Source organism: Talpa occidentalis, unplaced genomic scaffold (assembly GCF_014898055.3).
Source record: "Talpa occidentalis isolate TD23 unplaced genomic scaffold, MPIMG_talOcc4v2.1 talOcc4.3, whole genome shotgun sequence".
NCBI classification, from domain to species: domain Eukaryota; kingdom Metazoa; phylum Chordata; class Mammalia; order Eulipotyphla; family Talpidae; genus Talpa; species Talpa occidentalis.
In genome coordinates, this window is record NW_023603184.1 from 704,911 (window position 1) to 725,218 (window position 20,308).

A 20,308-nucleotide genomic window follows, 5' to 3' on the forward strand; every position below is an offset into this window, starting at 1 on the left:
TCACCGTTAAACGGCTGCGTCTCGCGACAATCCCAAAGTGACCTTTTTTGCCCCCCTCCGGAGCTCAACGCGCACTACGGGCAGTGGGAGGGGCAGGTCTCGCGAGGAGGCTGGTCGGAAGAAAACGCACCTCTCTCCCCGCCTCGCACGCACCCTGGAGCGGCTGCGCGCGCACCTGCCTCCCTAAGGAGCCGCTAATGCCACAAGGGCTCTTCCTAGCCTTCCTTAAGCCGCGGAAGCCTCGGCGTTCTCCTGCCTCCACCCTGACCCCACTTTCCTGTCTGTGGCCTTTCTGCCCCCAGCGCCGCCAGGTCTTGCGGGGAGAAGGGGGAAATTTTTTGAGCTGTCGCTTCTCCTTTAAGAAAAAAAGCCCCGCCGGCTGCCGGATGAAAGTCTCTGAAAAAATGGCGGCGGTAGAACAGAGGCGGGGTCGTGAGGGCAAGGCGGGCCCGCCTCCTGGCGCATGTGCATAGCTAGCTGGCCCCGAGGCATTCTGGGGGATGAAGTCCTACGTAGCCGATCCTTTAGGGAAAAAGATCGGCCGCCCAAAGTGCAGAGGATGCTGGGAGCTTTGGGCCCCGACTTGACGGGAAAGGTAGTCCGCGCCCTCCGCAGCTGGGCTCCGGCCCCGGGAGGCAGTGCTTCCGGGTCGGGCCGCGACGCCTGCGCAGATCCGGCGCCATGTGGGGCCAGCTGCTGGTCGCGGGGGCCCGGGACGACTTCCCCTTCTCTTTCGCTGGGCGCTGGGGAAGCGCGTGTGGGGCGGCCACGTCACCGCCTGTACCTTGGCGTGGCCCGGGGCGCCTCCTCCGGGGCCGGCCGGCGCTCATGCCTGCGGGACTCGTCTCGTCATCCCGGGGCTGACCCACTGACCCGTCCGGAACTGAATCCGGTTCCGCCGGGCCGCGGGGGCCGAGCACGATCCCCGCCCCGCATTAGGTTCCCCGCAGAAGCCGGGGTGGGGGGGCTGTAGGGTCGCGCTCCCCGAGACGCCGCCGGCCGCGGCCCCTGCGCTGGAGGGGGCGGAGGCGGAGGCGGCGGCGGGACTGGGCGCCGGGCCCCGAGGCGCAGCCCCGCGCGTGCTCCGCGCGCGGAAACCACCTGCCGCTGCGGCTTGTCAGAGTCGCGGCCGCACAGGAAGCTGGTCGGAAGAGCTGCTTTGTCAGAAGTTACTTTTTTGCTCACCAAGGTGTGCAGCTAAATTAATGCGCCAAACGGAAGTTTCCATTGGCCCATTTTCAGGTCGCCTTGGGTGATTCCAGTGGCCTCTGCGTTCCTTCCTTTCGTTCGTTCTAATCGGGGAGCTATTTGCGAGAATGGCTCTCACCCCCGGAAAACAGTGCGCCAGGAATTAAAAGCCCCCGAGGAAGCGTATGGACGCATGGTCTGGGAATCCAATTCGTATTTTCCCATTAATCATTCCGTTAAACTGCGGCGGGAGTCCGGTATTTGTAAGCCAAGTGCTGAAGTGCGTTTTTCCTTCCAGCATTTTGGCTCAGTTACTGCTTCAGATTACAGAAATGTTTTCTCTGTTGAGTGTCGTGCGCTTTCATAAGGCTAACGGCTTATCAGTTGTAAAAAGTGACATAGCGTGGACGGGAAGTTTTCAAACCCGGTTCCTAATGAGCAGATTTTTGGAACAGCACTGACATCCAATGGCTGCTCAAAGTAATGCAGAGTAGGAATCTCCTTACCATTTGAAAAATGTATATACATCTAAAAATCTATACATCGATACATCTATCTACATATATCTGTATATATGTAAATGTCTATGTATAACTGTATATAAGTGTCTCTGTGAAGCGGAGAGTGAGTGATTCATTCAGATCACCCCCCCCTCCAAAATAAAACACCATCCCAAACCTGTGTTGTAAAGGAAGGATTACACACTTTGAAGCTAAATCCGTAGGATAGTAAGTAACAAACAGCCTCTGAATTCTGCTCTATTTGGCAAATTAGAGAAATTATTTGAATCTCTTTCACCACTGGTAAAAAATGGGATAACATCTATTTCTCAGGGACATAATTATTATAATTCCTTCTAATAGAAGCCTTTTTGTAAATGTTTTATTTCATTCAAAGTGAATAAAGTCATAGCAGTAAAAAAGACAAATGTTAACCTTAGAATCACTTTTCCAAGAAACTGCTATAAAGCAATATAACCAGGCAGGACTTATGCTTGTTTGAAATATCTACAGCTTAGCACCTGGTGGCTTTTTTTTTTTTTTTTTCAGTTTGAGATTTATTCTTTTTTTTTTTTTTATAGAGGTATTTTTATTTATTTATTTATTTGTTTGTTTGTTTGTTTGTTTTGTTTATACATGCACTGGGTACAGTCAGAAGTGCGGGAGGGTGAGAGAATTCACCAGAGCCAGAGCGGGGAGCAGAGCAGGCAGAAGGACCGAAGTACACTGCTGAGGGGAGCAGCAGGCGGCAGGAGAGGTCTGCGCGCCATGTGGGACCCTCCTCCGGTGGCCGGGGAGCAGCCGGGGATCGAACTGGCGCCGCAGAGGCCGTGGGCAGCTTTGCAACCCAGCGCTCAACCGCTGCGCCACCGGGGTGGCCCTGAGATTTATTCTTAACCATCTATCAGGAGTGCCTATCAAAAGAGTAGGAAAAATAAAGGAGCCCATCAAAAATAGTTTGCTGACAAGTGGGAGGGAGGGTATAAAGTTAGGAACCCCATTTAGGCAAGGAAATGTCCGAGTTATTGGTGCCATTACCTGGCATTTCTGGAATGCCCTACACATTTCCTAAGAAGTTCCACTGCCCTCTCGTGAGATAGGTGGTGTGTAGTATCAGTCCAGAATACAAAGAGGCAGGAAGGCACCATAGCTGTGGACTGAGAACGGTGCCTTAGCCACGGATACCAGGTCGTCATATGGTAGGATGCTGGACACAAGGATGCCAGGTTTTCCATATGGTAGGATGCTGGACCCTTGAGCTCAGCCAGGAGGAGGTTGGCACAGTAGGGGTCCGACTCTGAAGACAGCCAGATTTTAGTGTGTGAAATTAGCCTCTGCTGTGGGAGACAATTCATAATGATTTCACACTATATAAAGTTGTGCATTTTCTGAATATACTCTACAAGTAGCTCAGTGTCTCCAGCCTCTCCAACAAATAGTCATCGTTTTGCACTCATTTCAACATCTTGTCCTGATCGTCCTACATCTGGACTATACTGCTAGCAGTCACCCAGTCGTAAGTGACAGGGACATAGTGGAGGCCCTGGATGCCGATGACATACTCCCTGGTAGCAGAGGCATGGGGTGCTGCAGGTTACTCCTGGACTTCTTGGCGTCATTGGAGATATGGCACCCAGTGGCTTAAATCTTCCACTTTCATTTTCATCACCCTTTTAGTTGTTTGTTGTTGTTTTTGTTTTACTATCTTAGGCATTGCACGTGTGTATGTGTTCCACTCACCCTCTGCAGTTGCTTGCATTTGAACCATTGAAATAAACTAGGCCTTAAGAGTCCCTATGTGAACTCGTGTCTGTCCTTCCTTTAGTGAATTTGCAACCTGTTTAGGGAATCAGGAAAGCATAATTTCTGGATAAGTAAGTAAAGACAGCAAAATGAATTGGGAACTAGTTAACACTGATGAAAATTTGTTAGTCCTCCAGCTTCACAGGAAAAATAAAGGTGGGTTTCTTGATATACCCACATAGGGAAAAACACAAGTGGAAACCTGTCATTGCCATGAATTCAAGATGAACCCTGGCACATAGTAGGTGCTCCTGTTTTTCAAAATTAATTTTGAATCTATCAGGATACTACCAGAACTCAAATCTTACTTCATGCCTTTCTGTGTCAGTACGATTTTTTGAATTCTGACCTACAAAAAAGGAGGAAAAAAAAAAAAAAACCAAATCAAAAGAGAGGAAGTGCTAAGCAAATAAAGGAACCAAAAAAGGTTATAGAGGCTGCTGCACACTGTCTCATTCAGTTCCTCTGCGGTCCTCTTCCTCGGCACTTGCGAGAGCAGCTTCTCACCACCTGTGGGATTAGAGCATCTTGGGTGTGTGACTATGGAAGAGTTGGGTGAGTGTGGAGCTTCTTGGAGGAGAAACTGAGGGAAATGAAGACTTGGCTTAATTTCTTCATATGTGTTGGGGTGTACTTTTAGCCAGATGGAGGGTAGTGCTGGCAGATTTTATTTTCACTTCTCTTCTGATCTCAGCCCAAGCAAGAGTGAAACATGAGGAACTATGATTGAGGGAACTATGGGTTCACTGTTTACAGTAACACATCGGGCAGAGCTTGGTGCTAACCACAAAGCAAGCTCTGCACAAGTGCTTTTGGATTGAATTGTGATTAAAATTATTTTATGAGCATTTTTCTTGTTGGGGGTTACTGGAGACCATGGGAGCAGGTGTGGGGGTCACCCAGTTAGCAATTACAGATTGGGGGAGCAAATGAAAGAAAAAGGAGAGGGATAAAGGATGTTACAAACAGAAGAAAGAATAAAAGTACAAGAATGATGGATCTGCGAAGGTTGGAGGCAGGCCAAGGTGGTTTCATCTGTTCCATGGCTTAGTATTAAATCAAGAATATATAGCACTATAGCTCCAGTGATTTTTGTTGCTAAACTTTTTATTCAGAGGAATTCTGAAAGACAAGATTACTATGGGCTACAAATATGATACCTCCTTCCACTCCAAAGCAATAAAAACCAGCAGTGAAAATATTGGCCACATGGCTCAGAGAGATTCCCTGAGTTCAAACCTCTGGAGTTAATGTAAGCTTTGTCATTCTTGGGACTCATTCTATATCCTTGGCCAATTTTTGTTGCCAGCATCCTTTCTTACTAACACTGAGTTACTAACTTTTGCCCAATTTCCATGCTGTCTTAATTCTCCATTTTTGTACGTTGGGGTATGTCAAAAGTGCAAATAACTGCAAAAACATCTCTTGCACATTTTCATTGCTTGGAGTGGGTTGGAGAGCTGGAGGGATAGAGTAAGAAAGGCAGAGGAAGGGGGAAAGATGTTAGTGAGAGGGGAAAGGCAGTGTTTAATAAATATTAAATTGTTTTGGAGGCTGTCTATTTTGATGCTTAGCATAGAATATATTTTGGACTTGGGGCAGAATCCAAATTCTTATCCTATATGAGGATGAGGGAACCTTACATTTCTGCCTAAGTTCCAGAAGATCCAGCTATGGTTTATTTTATTTTATGCATTACTTAATAACAGATGCAGTTCTTTCAAAACAGAAATAATCAGCGACTTATGCTAAAGCTAGACAATTTTACATGGGTTAATCAATTTAGCATCTGAACCAACCCTCTAAAATAGGCATTATCTACATTTTTTTTTAGGGTTTATTTATGCATACAAGAACTGGGATACAAACCAGAGGTGGGCGGGGGGTGGGGAGTGAGAGGATTCACCAGAGACAGAGTGGGGAGCAGAACAGGCAGTCTGACTAAAATACACTGCTGAGGGGAGCAGCGGGCAAGTCAGGAGAGGTCTGCTGTGCTGTGTGGGCAGATTGCTGGCTGCCCGGGGATCGAACTTGTGCTGCAGAGGCTGTGGATAGCTTCATAGGGCTGTGCTTAACCCCTTGCGCCACCAGGGAGGCCCTACTTTTTTTTCAAAATGAGAAAAATAAGAAAAACAAAATAATTTGTTCAGTATCACTCTCAAAGCACCCGCCACCAATAGCTTCGAAACTACAAAAAGTTCTCCTATTTTAGAGGCGTGTTGGTTCAAGTGTTTCAGCTAATCAACCCAGAAAATTAAAAAAATTATAACAGATACGGATTTTCACAGATTTGTATTTTCTGAGCAGGATGAATGATAGAGAAATCTGGTCCAGAAATAGAGAATGTACTGAGCAAGCTGAAGGTAGCATTCACGAGCCAATCCAGGTGTCCCAACCTCACAGGTTGTCCATAGCTACCCCTCCAGTGCATCTGCAAATTGTCATCTGCCCAATATCTATCAAAGATAGGTGGGTCTTCTTCCCTACTGTGAAGAAGCAGCCTGGCAGGCAGGTCAGCACAGGCAGGCCCCTACTGCCTCTCTGCAGAGCTTCCTCCAGCCTGGGAGTATCTACCAAGATTTTAAAAACCTGAACAACATGAGGATGAGATAAAGGGTACTCGGGCCGATGCTGTCTCTGAGTGAAATCAGTTCAATCCAGTGAGAAGCCCCGAGAGACCTCACTTTCCTCCTTCCAGCGCTGATGTGATTTGAATTCCGCAGATGAGAGGCAGGCCATTGAGAAGGATCACATAGTTTTCATCTAAATGGACTCTACTGCCAGTCATCCCCGATTTGTCACACTGAAATTAGTCATCTGCCAATTACGGAATCTGACAGAAGGCAAAATAATCTTGGGGTGTTGGTGATATGTGTGTTCCCTAGGAAACAGGAAGAGAAAGGTCTGCTAACTCATGACCCAGAAGGGAGAGTTTTGTTTAGTTTGTTCTTCAACTAGGGATTTGCTTTTCTTACAGAGGGTCTCCTGGCCCCCCTCATCTTTATTGTAAACACCTTTTTATTTTGAATATCCAAGAGGATCCATGACTTCTGGTTGGAAAAAAAGCTTAGAAAATACAAAAGGCAAGGACTCTATCTTAACAGAAGGGTGTGGAATAAAACTTTGGTACTCAGAAATCTGGAATTTAACTTTCTACTTTAATTTTCTTTTTCTTAAAAAAATCCCTCTTTTTGGAAATTTTAAAATATACAAAAGTAAATTGTTTAATAAAGTCAGGTGTACCTGTCAACCAATTTATATAATCATCAATGCTTGTTCAATCTTATTTAATTTATTCCCCCACCCACTCTCCATTCCTGGATCATTTAAATTTTACACATTATATAATTCACTCTGAAAATATTTCATCACAATCTTTTAACAACCACAACCTGTGTTTTTAAATCCACTAGAGATACATTAATAGTTCTTGACCCACAATTTGAAAAAAAATGTTCTAATACAGATACTTCATCAGAGAGGTGAGGAAACAGCTTCAGAGAAGATCCTAAATACAGGTGGCCCAGAGAATCCAGTGAGAACGGGGATTAGAATTCCCGTCTTGACATTAGTCTCGGGTGTAGGGGTCAGACAGGCCAGGACCTAACTGCCAGATTCTGCAGTCAGTACAGTGTGACATGAAATGAGTTATGTCGGGGGCCTCCCTGGTGGCGCAAGGGGTTAAGCACCAAACTATGAAGCAATCTGTATTTGATTCCCGGCCGGCTGGGGAGCAACCCACATGGAACAGCAGACCTCTCCTGTCTCACCCGCTGTTCCCCTCAGTAGCATACTTCGGTCAATCTGCCTGTTCTGCTCCCCACTCTGTCTCTGGTGAATCCTCTTACCCCCCGCATCTCTGGCCTGTACCCCAGCTCTTGCATGCATAAATAAATAAATCTTTAAAAAAAAACAAAAAAAAATTAGTTATGTCTCTTTCTACAAAATAAAGATAATAATATCACTCATGTAAACCATTAGAATGATTAAATTCTAATGTAAAGTCCTTAGCACACTGCCTGTCATATATTAATTTTTATAATTATTAATAATTTTATCATAACAGAAACAGAACAGTGTAATACTTATAAAGTCCTTTGGTTTTCCCCAAGAAAACCACAAGGGAAACAAATTTCAATTCTTTGGATTGCAGCATCTGATTTTGTATTATCTGATTTCCCCCTAATCCTTTTATCTCTTCATACCCTAGATGACAAAATACTTTGTTCTGAGAATTTTGTTTTGTGCTCGGGTTATAAAGAAAAAATCACCAGTGTTGAGAATAAGTGTTACTGTCCTTATATACTTTGAAAAACAGCAATGTAATTACCGGTGTTTTTCTGATAGGAAAACTATGTAGGATTTACTTTCTAGTTGGGCATCTTGATAGTGATCCCAGTAAATGAATAACACTTTATACCCTGTATATAAGAAGTCAAATTGTACAGTGAGACTCTGAAATTGAATGCTTCCATGAGAAATAAGGAGCAGGCAACGGTGCATGGACAAATGAGATATCTCCCCTTAGAACACACCCCATTTTTGAAGTGAAATAAGGAGTAAGGGAAGACATTTGAAAATAGCCTTAACCCAAGAGGAAAGAGGCATGAACGGAGGCACGGTGGGGATATTTAAGAGGCTCACTCTACTCGAGAAGACATTCTCTATGATAATCCTCTTGTGTATTTTGATACAGATGCCTTATTGGAGGAACTGGAACTTTCCACCCTCCAGGACAGTGGTGAATGTTCCAGCCCAGTCCCTCCTCCTCTGGATCAGGGGCCCAGAAAGGAGAGAAACCCTGCCAAGACTTCAAAGGTCCTGCCCGCTGAGGACCGCACAAATCCTTCGTCGGTAACTGCATGAAGTTCCTTGCTTATAGATGCTTAAGTACATTTCTGAAAATCAGTTGTATCGCACATGAAATGATGTGAAAGGAGAATCATGTACCTAAGAAAGAGAAAAAAGTCCCCCCCCCTTTTTTTAAAGATTTATTTATTTTTATACAAGAACCGGGGTACAGGCCAGATGCGTGGGAGGGTGAGAGGATTCACCAGAAACAGAGCGGGGAGCAGACTGACAAAACAGAACAGGCAGACTGACAAAATACACTGCTGAGGGGAGCAGTGGGCATGACAGGATAGGTCTGCCGCGCCATGTGGGACTCTCGCCGGCTGGCCAGAATCGAACCCGCATTGCAGAGGCTTCGGACAGCTTCACAGTGATGCGCTCAACCGTCAGTGCCACCAGGGAGTCCCAAAAGTCCCTTAATGATATCTTAAAGGTGGTTGCTTTTGGAAAGGACAAGAATTGAGAAAAACCAGCCTAGAGAAACAAAATCTGAGAAATAGAAATAGAAGGCATGGTCATAAGCAGTGGATTTCCGGCTTCACGTGGGAGATTCTGATATCCCTGTTCGGCATCTGAGATGTATGAGGTGCTGGATAAGGCCAGCACTCACCTGGTCAAGCCAATGACAGCTCAAACGAGTGTCCTTGGGGTGACTTTTTAAGGTTATCACTTTCCAGGTCCTATTGTCTGCTGAATACATTAGCAAGTTCAATTAGGGGACCATCACGAACAAACTAAACTCTTAAGAGATGATGTCATTTATTTAAAAAAAAAAAAAAGAAATCCCAATTTTGAATTTCTAATTATAGTGAAAAAGTATTAAGTTGCATAGTATTTGCTGATAGATATAGTTTCTTCTTGTGGCTAAGTCTGCATGCATCTACATTACAGATTGCTTGATGAAAATGGAATTAGCATAAGAGGAATTAAGTAGATGCTCTTCTAATCTGGTCTTCATCCTTGTACTGTGTCATATCACCTGTAGCACAGGCCTGAAATCTGAACCCATGAGTTGGTTCTCCCTTTAGCTGTTCCTTCCTCCAGCTATATACACACAGTTTTAAGCTTGCTTATTTATCCTTCTGCTGGAGAGTTGTTGTCTTTATTGTGTTGGTTCTCCCTTTAGACTATAGCCTGAGGCTCCTGGCAGGTCCCCTTCCCTTGCTCTCACCCCCATGCCCTGCAATTCATTCTCTCAACAGCAGATAGGTGTGAAAACTTAGTTCATATCATTATTAAACTCAGAACCCCACCATGACTTCCCTGTCATTTGGCAGAAAAGCCACAGTCTCACACTCACCTTAGTGCTGTAATCACAAGTTTTGATACACGTGAAAGAGCCCTCGGTTTACGTGTGTTTTCCTGACATTCCATTGGCTTTATTTATATGATGTTTTCTTATGAATAAATCACCATGGACCTCCATAGGTGGTTCTTCTATTGTCTCATCTAGTGGCATGTAAAACACACACACACACACACACACACAGAATGAACAGAGTTCTCGCTTTATTATGGCTAAATCCAAAAGAAGAGCATTGATGATTTGACTCTCTTATCCTGGTACTGGTCAGATAAAACCTAGCTGGTAGTGCCCCTGTCAAGGATAATACATAGGGTGAAGGCTGTTAAAAGTTAAGAGCTCAAGCACCAAGAGTCAGCACCAGCTAAGTCCTATGGTCTTAAGGGAGTGACAGGAAAGCTTTTGAGGCATTTTCCCCTGCTGGCTACTTGGTATACCAAACTTCAGACCCTGCTGTGGTCCATGTGGTGACCTATGAGGTGCACAGGCCCTCCTCCTGGCCAGACAAAAATACAGGAAATTGTAGCTTAAGGTTATGCAAATTATGTTTAGGAAATAGAGGCCAAGCATTCTTTCCAAAACATTCTTGTTAAAGAAATTTTATCATTTATTGTACATGTAAAGCTATTTATTTTATTAATTGGTAATGCTTTTTAATATTTTAATTTTGCAATGAGTGCTTTTATGAGCATCTGCCTCAAAACAATACCAAAACCCAAAACTAGACATTCAAATTCCTTAAGGGGCCTCCCTGGTGGCACAGGGGGTTGGGATGCAACCTATGAAGCTATTCACACCCACTGTGGCACCTGTTTGATCCCCGGCCAGGGAGCTACCCACGTGGCACAGCAGACCTCTCCTGGCTCGCCTGCTGCTCCCCTCAGCAGTGTATTTCATTCAGTCTGCCTGTTCTGCTCCCTGCTCTGTCTTTGGTGAATCCTCTCACCCCCCACACCTCTGGCCTGTCCCCCAGTTCTTGTATGAATAAATAAATCTTTAAAAATTTTTTCTTAAGGAAGTCAATGATGTCTGTGTAATTTGCACAAAATACTTGTCAATGTTTCCCATCTCCACTGTTCCTTTGAAAATCAGAAGACACGCATCTGGCAAAGTAACAGCATCTACTTCAAAAGTTAAAGGTTAATTTAAGGAGAATGGGCCTGAAGTTGACATTTCAACATGCGCAGCTGAGGAGATGCATTTGAATGTCATCGTGAGGCAACTTTGCCATTTAATATGTCAGTCGTTTTCATGTCTGTGTAGCTTTAGAGCTTGGTCTTACTCCTCCACATGCTGCACTCATCCTCCACTAAACCTTGGGTGCCAGTGCCCTTCCCCTTTCCCCTCCCCATTCCTGCTGGAAACCAAATTTTCCACTAGTTCTAAGAATTGCTTTTGCTGTGCCTTGCCAGTCTCTGTGTTGTTGTTCTTATTTATTTTCCAGATCAGTGAGTCCATTAGATATCTCTTTCACTTTCTGACTTCCCTTAGCATCATCACCTCGAATCCGTCCATTTGGTCCCAAAAGACACTTTTTTATCTTTTTGTAACAGCTCAGTAGCATTCCACTGAGTTTATATTCCATGATTTCTTTATCTACTCATCTGTCGTGGGGCACTTTGGTTAGTTCCAAGGCTTGGCGGGTGTGGAGAGCACTGCTATGCGCTCAGGAGCAGTCTTTTCATAGTAGTGTTTTCATGGCCTTTCGGTAAATACCCAGCAGAAGTATTACCGGCTCATATAGTATTTCCGTTTTTTTATGTTTTAAAGGTGTCTCTAAACTATTTCCCACAGAGGCGGCCCCAGATCGCCTTCTCCCCAGCAGTGGTTGAACACTCCCTTTCTCTGCGGGCTCACCAGCCTTTGAAGCTTCGTGTTCGCTTCTTGTTCCATGCTCCATTCTTGCAGGAGTGAGTGAGGTGGTGTCTGGCTGTGGTTTTGGTTTGCATTTCTCTTGTCATGAGTGACGTTGAACCATTTTTCATCTGCCTTAGGCCATCCAAATGTCATCTTTAGAAAAGTGTCTACTTCGTTCTATTGCTCATGTTTTGATCGAGTTACCTGGTTTTTATTTATTGTTTTATTTTTTAGTTATATAAGTTTATATTTTGGAGATCAGTCCCTGATCAGATGTGTGATGTGCAAATGTCTTCTCTCATTCTGCAAGTTGCTTTTTAGTTTTGTGATGATTTCTTTTGCAGTATAATACAAGCCTTTTAGTTGATAACTCTTCTAGATTAATTTTGGTCATTTTCAATCCCAGGTTTTCTCGTGCCTGTAAGTAAAATGAACTGTTAGTGACGAATGAGTTGATCCCTTAGTAAACCACCAGATAACAGCTGCTGTGTATCTGTTCTATCAGAAGCCTCAATTATGAAATTTGTTCACTCCAAAATGGTTTAATTTTGTCATCTAATCCAAAGGATCAAAATTAAGTATTTGCAAATTCATTCTTTTCTCAAAAATGAAATATCTGATGTTGTTAACGCCCTGGCTCATTTCACTGGAGAGTTAAACATTAGTGATAAGAGGTTTGTGTGTGTGTGTGTGTGTGTGTGTGTTGGTAATATGAATACAAATTTTGCTGGAGCACAGCATTGTGGTAAAAGCAATGCTCTTATATTATTAAAAACCTGCGAAGCAGACATAGAATTGAAATGAACAACAGTTGTGATGTGTGCCAACTTCATGACCACATCCAAACAAGTGGCAGTTCAATTGATCTACCATTGTCAAAATTTACAAATATTACAATTTTACATGTATATATGTATATACACCATCACATGTATGTATATGTGTCACCTACAAACTTTTGTGCCAGAAGCTGATGTTGGTACAAATATTTCAGCACAGCTGCATGTATTCTCTCTCTCTATTGCCTGTCATCTGTTGGACTTTAGAAATGCCTGAGCCTTTGAAAAACCACTTTGAAAAGCCACTTAACTGTAGGTTGCATTATGTGCAAAATCAGCTGGAAATATTTAATCAGATTATTCAATGAATGTAGCATGAAAATTAGCTTTTGAAGCTTTTAGCAAGTTGCAATTATGTAAAACAAAGCTGGCAAAAAGAAAGCAAGCTCAAATTTCTCCATATCAAAGCAGGGGAGGAGTTGAACAAATCAGAAGATGAGAACTCACATGGTCTATTACCTAATTTGAAAATTACGCTTTGGAAAAATCTCCAGCTCTGAATTTTAATTAGATAAATTTATATTCTCCTCCAGAATGGGATGAAATTATAAATGTCTATGATTTTGCAGAATCTGCATTTGATGAAATGTTAAAAGGAATCACAAATAGAGATAATTTCAGAGATGTGTCTTGAAAAAACGTTATTAAAGAAAAGTGTTCTGAATGGAGGCAGAAAAACAGCATCTGAGAAAATATTGGGGCTAAAATGTTTACATATTTTAATATAAAATAGAATTAAGACTATCTCCTGTTTACTAGAATTTGCTCTGAATTTATAGATTCATCAGGACCTCATGAGAGAGGATTTTACCAATTTAAAAAATGATATTTTTTTAAAAAAAATTATGGTGTACAGAGAGGCATTAATTAAAAGGGTCAAAAATTTCAAATATATTAACCATAAAATGCATCTTTGTAGAAGATTGCATTTTTATGAAAATTATGAAAATAGTATCATGTAAAAAAGCCTTTTTTTCAGAAAAATTTCCACATCACATTATTAGAGACAACAATGGCTAAGAAACCAATTGACATACATGGATATATATCAAGAACAGTTACACATTGTACTACTTTTAAATGTTCAAATAATCAATGTAAAAGATTTTTTAAAATCTGAGGTCTGATTTTGCTTTATTATTCAGAGGTATGTGTACTTTAAGAATAGTCTATAAAATTTTATTTTGAAACTAAATTATTTTAGAGGACTGCCAATATAATGAAACCAAATTGTAGTCAATGTACATAGTTCAAAATTATGTAATGTCAATTATTTTTAGTACCTACTTTACTTTCCTAGTGCACTTTCCTAACCTGTCTCATTGGTTCGTTCTGCTCAGACCACACTAATCTTTTGTTAGTGTGTGACTAAGGGGTACCTCGGGATCCCCTAACTTGCATGCTTAAAGGAGGCCAGCCATCCACACACAGACAAAGGAGACTTAGTAGAAAAGCACTTTAATAGAGAGAGAAGGAGAAAGCATAATAGTTTCCAAATAAAGCACCAAAGTTACCCATCCCCTGCTGGGTAAATACCCAGCCAAATAGAGTTGGCCAGAAGTAGGCCCAAAATCTTGCCAAAGGTCTAAGGCACCATTTGGCAGGGAACCACAGGAAAGGGGCCAAAAGGGCCAGGCGAGTCTGGGACAGAAGGAGCAAATCAAGGTAAGAGCTGCCATTGTCAGCCTCCCCATGTGTCCCTCACCCACATCTCTTTCAAGTGTCTCTGGACTCCACGTGTCTCCTCCAAGTCCCCCAAGTCTCCGGTGCAAGTCCAAAGTCAAGAAGCAAGTGGGCCCTTTTTCTCTATGACTCATTCCCATGTCTCCCTTCCTGTGCCTCCTGAGCTCATCTGCCATCCCTGCTAAACAACTGCCTGCTCAGCTCCACCCCTCATTAAGTAGGTTAGGGAACCTCCCCTTTCTAAGGACAGGCCTCTTTACACTTTTGTTTTCTGAATGCCGCAGGGTGCTCTCTCCCTAGATCTTGTGCCCTGAGGTCTGCTTGCTTACCTCACCTCTTGTCAGCCCTTGCTCAATTGTCTCCTTCTCATTGAGTTCTTCCTGATCAATATAGTTATAATTGCCAAGTCTCCCCCATTTCTGGTCACCCACCTCCTGACTGATTTTACATATTAGTTCATTGATTTTTTTTCATATTTTTTTAAATCTTTTTCTCATCACCATAATATAAGGGGAGACAATTTTAGTCCATTTGTTTCTTTTTTGGCTGCTACATTCCCGGCCCTGGCACATAATAGGCACTCAATAAATACTTGTCTGATAAATAAACGAATTTCTGGCCAACTATCCTTAGTGTCACATGTTATTTCTTTCTCTGTGTTAAATTTAATTGTGTTAGATTCTTCCTCTAGACCCCATCCTATCTGGTTCAAGGGCTTTGCTCTGACTCATTTTGTTTGTGGCATGATTCCTGACGATGACTGACGCCTCTATTTCAGTGTTTGGGGGCAGGGAGGGGGCTGTTATTTGTTCACATGCCAGCTCGTCTGCTTAGAATTTGGCCTTGCTCAGTGGAATGGCTGGTATTTCTCTGCCTTGTGAAAGGAGATCTCAGAAATAAGCTAGAAACCTCTGCTAGTGTGAGTGTCCAGAAGCACTGACATACTAATAACAAAATTCATTCTTGTTCTTCTATGTCACTTATAATATATCTTAGGTGGAGCTGGTGTACACTACCGACATCCCGGAGTCCAACATCTACAGGTATTTTATTTTTATTAAATATTTTTTAAATCAATGTGATTAGATGATTGCCATCCATTTGTTTTTGGACCGTAATTTACTTTGCAAGTGTTTATTATTAGAACTCCCGCCACCCTCCCCCACCTCCCACGGTCAGAGCAGAGGAGGCATTCGCCAAGCTGACGTGGCAGTTTCTCAAAGTCCTTGGCTTCCAGACAGGTCGTCAGGCTGAACGGCTCTGCTATTTCTTTCACCACCCAAAAAAAATATAAATACTCTGAGTCACCACAGATGTTGTGGCCTGGTTATTCCAGATGTCATGTCCCAGTTACAAAGCAAAAAACACCTGAAGACATTCAGCAAGATGCCAACAAAAATCAAAGCTGGGAAAGGGACAGAACCAAGATAGTGAGTCTCCCGGCAGACTCATGAATATGTCCTCCTTTCTTTATTGGCTCAAAATTTATTTAGTGGAAGGAGGGATCTCTCCTTAATTAAAGTTACATGTTAAAACAGACCCACTTACTAAATCATTTCTACTTGGCAAAGGCAGAATTGACAAAATTAAGTGGCTACTTAGCTTGTTTTCTGTTTGGGTATAGCTGACAATTTCAGAGACCAGATAACATTCTGGAAAACCAATTGAAGGACTTAAAGTTGGATGGCAAAGACTCGTGCTGGGTACTGAGGACCACACCATGTCTTGGTTGGCCTGGAGCCAGCAGTTCACACACTTGATGCGAAAATAAGGGCAGGGCCTGTTCTATCAAGTCTTTTTATAACTTCCCACTTGTGGACACTTTCTGTTTGCTGGGACTGAGGACAATGTATGGATGCATATTGCCAGTTTACTCCAGTTCCAGGAAGGTGCCCGTCAAACATGCTGGCTAGACCTCCCCTGTCCCTCCATCACCAAGAAAAAGTGGAAACAAACAAACAAACAAAAAGCAAAAAACTATCAATAGCAACAAAAGAGTGCCAGGGACACAAAGGATCCTTGGTAAATAAATTTTGAAATCCAGAAAACCAAGACTTTAATAGACGTTCTAGAGAATACAGAAACATGAAATAAGGAAACCAGCTTAACCAGTGGCCATTTTCCCATGTCCCTGGCATTGCCATCAGTTAGGGAGCACCAATACCAATGTACTGATACCCCTTCTCTGCACCATGAGTCTCTGGCCTACTTCCCTCAGAGTCAGTTCACCCTCTTTTGCCTTTTGTGGGGTTCCAGGAGTGCGACCTCTGGAGGTTGGGTTTTCAGGAACCAAGGTCAGTGGGTTTTTGCTGCCTCCATCCACTGGGAGATACTGTGGAGAAACTGGGTGGTGAAGGGGAAATTTAGGGTTTCCTTTCACCAGCCCTGTCTCCCCACGATGTCTCTGTCAGAAGTTACATCTCAGTGGCCTCAGCTACAGCAGCACTGGTGTGTGTGGTTCCCATCTGTGGCTGTCCACATAGTCCCAGGCCTCTGGTGACTTTGCCTCATTTCTTGGTCCCTTTGGCTTCATGGCTGCCTGACGTGGCCAAGATCTGGGGTCCTGTGACATCTTCCATTTTGCTTCTTAGCTCTGGCATGACCTGTGTAATCAAATTTCTGGATGGAATTCCTTGTGTTTAGACCCAGTGTTTGTATTCTCCTGAGTGGGCCTTTCCAACACCTTCCTGCTGCTGAGATACTAGCTGTGTGGGCCGGTGTGGAAGAGTGAGAGGAATCCAGGTGACCCAGTGAAATGTAACAGACTGATGCAAATCCCCGAGCCTGGTCTAACTCAGAGCCGCTATGGCTCACACACACAGAGATGACTCGGAAACTCAATTCCTACTTTCTGTTTCCACCACCCACTCAGGCCTGCTTAAATGAACCGAACACAGCTTTCAACCTTGAACATATGTTCCATACCAGGTGTGAATCTAGCCCTGCAATATTTCTAATGTAGCTCTATAACAAGAGCAATAGCAGCAGCCATTTTGAAAGGATCTTTTACATGGTAAAAAAATAGGGAGAAACAATTCATTAAAAATATCACCCAGAAATGAATGGGGATCAAAGCCCATCCCATGAAGCCCTTCACTTGAGAAGCCTGGCTTCTTTTCAGCACACCTCCTGTGGTGTGCATTCTGTTTCTGAGGCATGCAGGAAGTTGTGGCTGATGGCAAAGCACTGTCACTATCATAAGAAGCTGGGGACAAGTCAAAGGGTTTCTGACTCGAGTTCCTCTCTTTCCAGGAACATTTCTTAAAGTGATGTCATCACCAACTCTTCCAGGTTTCTCATTTTTTATTTAGAATGTCCTGTTGTTGACTCAAGGACTATTAGGGCATCACGGCAATGATCTACTTTCTCTCAGTGTGTTGCACTAGGAACCTCTTTAAACACTAGTGGGATGCATCACGAGTTAGACCTCTGCTAGGGAGCTGACCCACATAGCAGACCTTTCCTCTCTCGTCTGCTTCCCTCAGCAGTGTATTTCAGTACATCTGCCTTTTCTGCTCCCCACTCTGTCTCTGGTGAATCCCCTCGCCCCTGTACCTCTGGCCTACACGCCAGTTCTTCTATGCAAATAAAAAAAATAAAAAAAAAATAAAAAAAAAAAGCACTGGTGTGTGTCCCCACTGAGAGAAGCAGGTTTTCAGGATTGTACAGACCCCAAGAAGAAACCAGCTCTACTCTATGGTGGGACACAGGGCCCAAGAATGTGCTCCCTGTCTTGCTGCCTTTTGTGCTTCCAAGGAACATGTCCCTGGGGACAGTCACCAAGGGATTATGAATGAAAAGACTGGAGAACCATGAGAGGGAACTCTCCATGGGTTGAATCATCCATCACTTGTGTGTCTCACTATCTTTGTTCCCATATTAAAAAAAATCTTATGTCTGGCAGGAGGTTTATAAGACAAGGTCTTTTATCTTTTTTTTTTTGCAGGGAAAAATGACAAATCTTTATTGACATACCTAGAAATATATACTGTATGTGGACACAAAGACTCAGCCCATGGAGATTCTATTTTTACTTCAAATTCAACACAATTCCACATCTCACCAAGTTCCTTATTGTTGTGTGGGTTTGGTTTCCAGACAGTGACAGCCTGATCCTAAAATGAAAGATTCGTCAGAATCCTTCCAAAAAAATGGAGGAGCAAAGGGCAAAGAGTAGTCAAGTCACTTGAAGAAAAACTGCAAAATGGGGCACCTTCTAGATTTACAATTTATTGAGAATGGTCATTCAGAGAGTGTGGCATTTGCAAAATAATAGATAAAAGAGACCAGTGGAAAAGACAGGAAGACCAGAAAGAGAACCAAACACAAATGGAAGTGACATTTAACACCAGGGACATTGCAGATCAGGGGGCAAAACTGCCTTCGAGAATGCTGCTGGGCTAGTGCATGTCCACACAGTGGGGCAATGAAATTGGATTCTACTCCCATGCAGAAATGTAGCCCAAGTGGAGTAAAGAACAAGGGCTTTTATCTTAAGAGGGGAAGGAAGCCACGTTCCTCCTCCATTTTACTTCTTGTTAAGTACTCAAGAGTAAGTCAGTCTGTAGTGGGACGTGTTGATTTAGTTTTTAAAGAGGGAGATACTTATTTTCCCCCTATTTTCCCTTCTTGGTGTTAAATATATAAAAATAAGTAAAATAGTCTGCATTTTTATTTTTGAAAATATATTTTCTGAAATACTTAGAATATTTTGGAAATACTTAGAAATATTTAGAATGTTTATAGCTCTGTGTGTGTGTGTGTGTGTGTGTGTGTGTGTGTGTGAGTGAGAGAGAGAGAGAGAGAGAGAAAGAGAGAGGCAGGCAGGCAGACAGACAGACAGACTTACACAATTCTTCCAAAACACTGTCATTTTTTTGGTTTTGTTTTCTGTTTTGTTAATTTATGCTATTTCTCCTCTGATTATTTTAGCTTAGCTTTTTTTGTTTGCTTTTTAAAAAAACTTGTTGCATTAGTTGTTTTTTGTTGTAGTCTTTCTTATTTTTTTGATATTACACTTGTCTATTAATATATTCTCCTTTCAATAACATTTATTGTCAATTCTGGGGGAGGTGGGGTGTGGGTGTGTGTTCCTGCTCTCATTGCCATTTATAAATAGCTTAAAAATTCAGATATTTTTCTTCATCCCAAGAGTTATTTATAAATGTTTTATGTTTTTCCAAATGGATAGATTTTTTTCCTTTGTACTTTCATTCACCAAAATCTATGAAATATAGCCTTTATGATATTATTCTTAGAATTTATTAAGCTTTATTTTCTATCCTCAGACAGGGGTCATTTTACTAAGGATCATGCCAGTATTTGATGGTATCTGTGTTCTATTTGCTCAACCTAAAATTGTCTTGTCAGTAATTTATTCCCAATCATACTGACATGAAGCCAACATCATATACATTATCTAAACTCCACCAAGGCACATAAACTTATTCTATAAAGGGCTGACAGTGAGTCTTCCAGGCTTCCTGGACCCAGATCTCGGTCACCACTATTCAGCTGGTAGGGAGGCAGTGTGTGACTGAAAGGGCATGGATGACACTGACCCAGTTTTAGCTTATGTTTGTTCTATATTCCTATTGATTTTTTTGCCTTTTGCCTGACAGTCACTAAGATATAGTACTTCATAATTTAAAAAGAATAATGTGAAAATTTAAAAATACAAGCACCTGGTCTTAAAGCTCTTTGTAGAAGCTGCTTTTGGTTGTTGGGGGAGAGTGGCCTGCAGCTACGTGGCTAGCCCTTTGCTTCCTTTGCTTGAGAATAATCATCAGTTTTGAGGTGACCAGAGGCAGACACAAGCAAAAAAGGACGGAGACCATGTAATGATTTTTTAATCTAGCACTTATTTTTAAAAGTATCTTCTGTCTCTGGTTTTATATCTAACGGATTAATAGTTAAAAATCTGCCCCTTCTGATATTTTATATGTGGCTTCCTATTGAGCTTGATGTGTTAGGATGATGTTTTTTTTCTCCTGTAGTGAGATTGAAGAGCCACAGAAATCAGCCGCACCCCCTAAGACCTCGGCAGCAGCTCAGCTGGATGAGCTCATGACCCACCTGTGTGGGATGCAGGCCCAGGTAAGCCCTCCCACCTGTGCACATTCTGCTCCGCTTCCCCAGTGGGAACTCAGTTCTGTGTGGTTATTCATTCCACAGACCTTAAAATTAATTTAGCAGATCAACTCAGCCTTGTGCTTTGTCTTACCTGAGTAGGAGAGATAAGGTCATGATGGCTTTGACCTCAAGGAGCTTGGTGTTTAGTAAAA

The 20,308-nt window shown here is 42.7% G+C and overlaps 1 protein-coding gene across 1 annotated transcript in view; it reads left to right on the plus strand.

Annotated features, from left to right (window-relative positions):
* Positions 1 to 3,946: 3,946 nt before the first annotated feature.
* The window catches only part of LPXN (leupaxin), a 32,457-nt gene continuing 16,095 nt past the window's right edge, over positions 3,947 to 20,308 (plus strand). The window contains exons 1-4 of the mRNA XM_037521442.2: positions 3,947 to 4,046; positions 8,188 to 8,345; positions 15,021 to 15,067; positions 20,021 to 20,120. Of these exons, the coding sequence (XP_037377339.1) occupies positions 4,034 to 4,046; positions 8,188 to 8,345; positions 15,021 to 15,067; positions 20,021 to 20,120 (318 nt within the window). The 5' untranslated portion in view covers positions 3,947 to 4,033. The remainder of the gene's footprint in view (positions 4,047 to 8,187; positions 8,346 to 15,020; positions 15,068 to 20,020; positions 20,121 to 20,308) is intronic.